Source organism: Sprattus sprattus (assembly GCF_963457725.1).
Source record: "Sprattus sprattus genome assembly, chromosome: 1".
Lineage (NCBI taxonomy): Eukaryota > Metazoa > Chordata > Actinopteri > Clupeiformes > Clupeidae > Sprattus > Sprattus sprattus.
Genome location: NC_137920.1, coordinates 71195385 through 71200384, shown reverse-complemented (window position 1 = coordinate 71200384; position 5000 = coordinate 71195385). Strand labels below are relative to the sequence as shown.

General features: G+C 50.4%; 1 protein-coding gene across 1 annotated transcript in view; it reads right to left on the bottom strand.

Moving 5' to 3' along the window:
* sgcd (sarcoglycan, delta (dystrophin-associated glycoprotein)) overlaps nt 1-5000 on the bottom strand; it is a 99110-nt gene that overhangs the window by 15373 nt on the left and 78737 nt on the right. The window contains 1 exon segment of the mRNA XM_080849563.1: nt 1758-1830. Within this exon segment, the coding sequence (XP_080705689.1) occupies nt 1758-1830 (73 nt within the window).

Below are 5000 nucleotides of genomic sequence, written 5' to 3'. Positions count from 1 at the left end.
GGTTGCCCTGTGTGAGGGTTGTGTGAGGGTTGTGTGAGGGTTGTGTGAGGGTTGTGTGAGGGTTGCCCTGTGTGAGGGTTGTGTGAGGGCTTTGTGAGGGTTGTGTGAGGGTTGTGTGAGGGTTGTGTGAGGGCTTTGTGAGGGTTGTGTGAGGGTTGTGTGAGGGGTGTGTGTGAGGGCTGTGTGAGGGTTGTGTGAGGGTTGTGTGAGGGTTGCCCTGTGTGAGGGTTGCCCTGTGTGAGGGTTGTGTGAGGGTTGTGTGAGGGTTGTGTGAGGGTTGTGTGAGGGGTGTGTGAGGGTTGTGTGAGGGTTGTGTGAGGGTTGCCCTTTGTGAGGGTTGTGTGAGGGTTGTGTGAGGGTTGTGTGAGGGCTGTGTGAGGGGTGTGTGTGAGGGCTGTGCGAGGGTTGTGTGAGAGGTGTGTGAGGGTTGTGTGAGGGTTGTGTGAGGGTTGTGTGAGAGGTGTGTGAGGGTTGTGTGAGGGTTGCCCTGTGTGAGTGCTGTGTGAGGGGTGTGTGAGGGTTGTGTGAGGGTTGTGTGAGGGTTGTGTGAGGGTTGTGTGAGGGTTGTGTGAGGGGTGTGTGAGGGGTGTGTGAGGGTTGTGTGAGGGTTGTGTGAGGGTTGTGTGAGGGTTGTGTGAGAGGTGTGTGAGGGTTGTGTGAGGGTTGCCCTGTGTGAGAGGTGTGTGAGGGGTGTGTGAGGGTTGTGTGAGGGTTGTGTGAGGGTTGTGTGAGGGTTGTGTAAGGGGTGTGTGAGGGCTTTGTGAGGGTTGTGTGAGGGTTGTGTGAGGGGGGGGTGTGAGGGCTGTGTGAGGGTTGTGTGAGGGTTGTGTGAGGGTTGCCCTGTGTGAGGGTTGTGTGAGGGTTGTGTGAGGGGTGTGTGAGGGTTGTGTGAGGGTTGTGTGAGGGCTTTGTGAGGGTTGCCCACGCAGTCTGTACAGAGAGGAGAGTCTCAGCATTGTGAGTTTCATCAAATGTGAATGTCATCAATGGGGTGGGACTTTACATACACAATATATCCACCTTAGTACTCCAGATATCAGCTGTCTCTGCAACTTGTACTAAGTATTTGTATCCTTGCTTTGCACTCATGAGTGTCTTGTCTTTATTTTCCCTTTGGATGTTCCTATTGCTTTCATTTCTGTAAAGCACACTGAGTTATTCCTGCGTAAGAAATGTATACTGGCTGAATAAATGAACCTCTAAGTGCCCCAGGAAGAGGAGCTTTAGTTTGGTCTCATAAGGCTTTGTAGATAGGAATGCACTTCTATACAATTAACTGCATTATTGCTTCTGGAAATGTGTCTCAAGTCTTGGAGGAACAAAATTGTATTTTCAATTGTCATACAGAATATAATGTGTAGTATGTGTGTGTGTGTGTGTGTGTGTGTGTGTGTGTGTGTGTGTGTGTGTGTTTATGTCTGTGAGTGTGAGAAGGACTCTGGTTAAATGTGTGGGGTCACCATGGGGTCCATGAACAGTAGCAAGTGTGTGTGTGTGTGTGTGTGTGCCTGCATGTGCATGTGCATGTGTGCATGTGTGTGTGTGTGTGTGTGTGTGACAGAGATTGTGCGCATGTGTGTGTGTGTGAGAGAGAGTGCGTGTGTGTGTGTGGGTATGTGTGTGTGTGTGTGTGTGTGTGTGTGTGTGTGAATGAGAGAGTGCCTGTGTGTGTGGGTGTGTGTGTGTGTGTGTGTGTGTGTGTGTGTGTGTGTGAGCGAGAGAGAGAGTGTGTGTGTGTGTGCGTGTGTGTTTCTTACCGTAGCTCCTTGAAGGGCTCTGCTCTAACATGTGACGTCTCCACAGAGCTGGTGAACACTGCACCTTCAGCACCTGCCATCAAAAAACACCTGTCATTAAAAACACTACTAACTAGCTACTCATACAATGACATGAGGCATGACGTCAATCACCTGTCATTAAAAACACTACTAACTAGCTACTCATACACGTATCGGGCATGAGGTCATTCGCCAGTCAAGTGTGTCCTAAAGTTGTCCCTGAGTCTCTGGAAAAGTAGGCATCTATGACCATGAATGCAGAGAATGCCCAGTTTTCTTCTGTCTCCCACTGCTGATGTGAAACCAGTCGACATGAATCCCTTTACCCCTGTCCCCATGTCCGGTACACCACCGTCCCCATCTCCTATACACCAACATCTTCCTCTCCCCATCTCTCATAATCCACTGTCCCAATCTCCCATACACCACCGTCGACATCTCCTATACACCAACATCTTCCTCTGACCAACACCACCCTCCCCATCTCCCATACACCAGCCTCCCCATCTCCCATACACCACCCTCCCCATCTCCCATACACCACCCTCCCCATCTCCCATACACCACCTTACCCATCTCCCATACACCACCCTCCCCATCTCCCATACACCACCCTCCCTATCTCCCATACACCACCTTACCCATCTCCCATACACCACCCTCCCCATCTCCCATACACCACCCTCCCCATCTCCCATATACCACCTTACCCATCTCCCATACACCACCCCTCCCCATCTCCCATACACCACCTTACCCATCTCCCATACACCACCGTCCCCATGTCCCCCAACACCACCGTCCCCAACATCACTGTCCCCATGTCCCAACATCACTGTCCCCATGTCCCAACATCACTGTCCCCATGTCCCAACATCACTGTCCCCATGTCCCAACATCACTGTCCCCATGTCCCAACATCACTGTCCCCATGTCCCAACATCACTGTCCCCATGTCCCAACATCACTGACCCCATGTCCCAACATCACTGTCCCCATGTCCCAACATCACTGACCCCATGTCCCAACATCACTGTCCCCATGTCCCAACATCACGGACCCCATGTCCCCTTGAAGCAGAGTAGAGAAAATGGGGAGTGGGGATTTAGAGTTTCTACCCACACCACAGGGATACCACTACACACCACACACTTCAAAAGGCTGGCATAGTTCAAAAAGACATGTTGTCCTTATGTGTTAATGAACAAACTTCAGGCGCTTTATTGGAAGGTCTGGTTTAATTACAGGTTGGCCATTCGTGCACCCCCACCTACCCCACGGCTGGGGAGTATTTATGACTATGACCCCCCCCCCCCCCCTCCTTTGGGTCCCCCCCCCCCCTCACACTGGAGGCAAACAAACTCTCCCAGAGGTGGTGGGGGTGCGGGGGGCGCTTGGCAAGACCTGCTGGAAATCAGCTTGTGTGGATTCCCTCCAGTGTGGACAGGTATAGCTGCTAAGTCCCAGCTTTATAAACCTCCTGCCAAGGAGATCTAGCAGAAGACCTAGCCTGAAGCTTACAGAGAGGACAAACACTGTCTACCAGACACAGGCAAGGACAGAGGATGGTGGAGCACACAGGAGGTTGCAGGAAGAGAGAGAGAGAGAGAGGGAGAGAGAGAGAGAGAGAGAGAGAGAGAGCGAGAGAGAGAGAGGGAGAGAGAGAGAGAAAGAAACCTTCAAAGAAAAACAACCCTTCAAAGTTCAAAGAGCCTTTCATCCATCTCCATTTCATTCTTCATGTATTCCTGTTTTTTCATCCTTTTATTTTTCAGTATCAATTACTTTACACACAAATGCCTGTTTTCCCTTTACCCCCATGGGCTGGGCAGGAGAACTGTTGTAGTGGTGCAGTGGTGTACGGGGCCAAGGTCGGAGGAGAGAGAGGTCTGAAGGGATGGTCTGAAGGGATGAGAGGGGGAGGTGTAAGGTCTAAGGTGTGTTGAGTTCAGGATGCTGGGCTAAGAACAGAACAGAGGGGAAATCACTGGATGCAGACGCACACGCACGCACACACACACACACACACACACACACACACACACACACACACACACACACACACACACACACACACACACACACACACACACACACACATTACACACACATTACACACACATAACACACACACACATACTACAGCCTAGAGGCCCACCCCTATGTACAGGTACGGGAGATGTATTTACAAGTTAGGGAGTAGAAGTTCACACTCTTGCACCCCCCCCCCCCCCACACACACACACACACAAACACACACACACACATACACACACACACACAAAAACAGAGACACAGAAACACACATACCCACACACACACACACACACACACACACACACACACAGTCACCCCTAGGCCGCTCTAGTCTGGCGGTGACCAAAAAGAGGCTGAGGTTGAGAATCTCTCTTCCTGCTTCTGCAGGCACATTCTCTCGCTGGAGGCCTGAATAATCCCACAGTCCTTTGCTTCGCCCTCCCTTAGATGCAGCGCAGCAGAATGGTAATGGAGCTTTTATGGAGGGATATTTCACTGGCTTCTGAAGGTCTGCCACTATCATAAATGACAAACAGATTATTAAAAAAAAAAAAAGGCCAGAAAAAAAAAAGATGACCCGTGTGTAGTGGTGGAGAATTTCAATAGCTTTGCCGAGCAGCTCCTGAGCTCTTTGGGTCTTTTCATAGGGCTAGTGAAATAAGCTGAGACGTTTAAACCCCAGCTCTACTACTGTATTCATTATGCAGGCATTCGCTTGGGCTGTACACCCTCTCCAATGGCACCCTCCCTGCAGTAAAAAGCATCTGAACACCGCTGCTGAAAGTGTCCTCCCTGTTTGTCTGAGCTGTATTGTATTGTGTAGGTTGTGATCATCTGTTGGGGCGTCTCACTCCTCCGTGTTGTATTGTTGAAGTATTGATCATCTGTTGGGGCGTCTCACTCCTCTGTATTGTATTGTGTAGGTTGTGATCATCTGTTGGGGCGTCTCACTCCTCCGTGTTGTATTGTGGAAGTATTGATCATCTGTTGGGGCGTCTCACTCTTCCGTGTTGTATTGTGGAAGTATTGATCATCTGTTGGGGCGTCTCACTCTTCCGTGTTGTATTGTGGAAGTATTGATCATCTGTTGGGGCGTCTCACTCCTCCGTGTTGTATTGTGGAAGTATTGATCATCTGTTGGGGCGTCTCACTCCTCTGTATTGTATTGTGTAGGTTGTGATCATC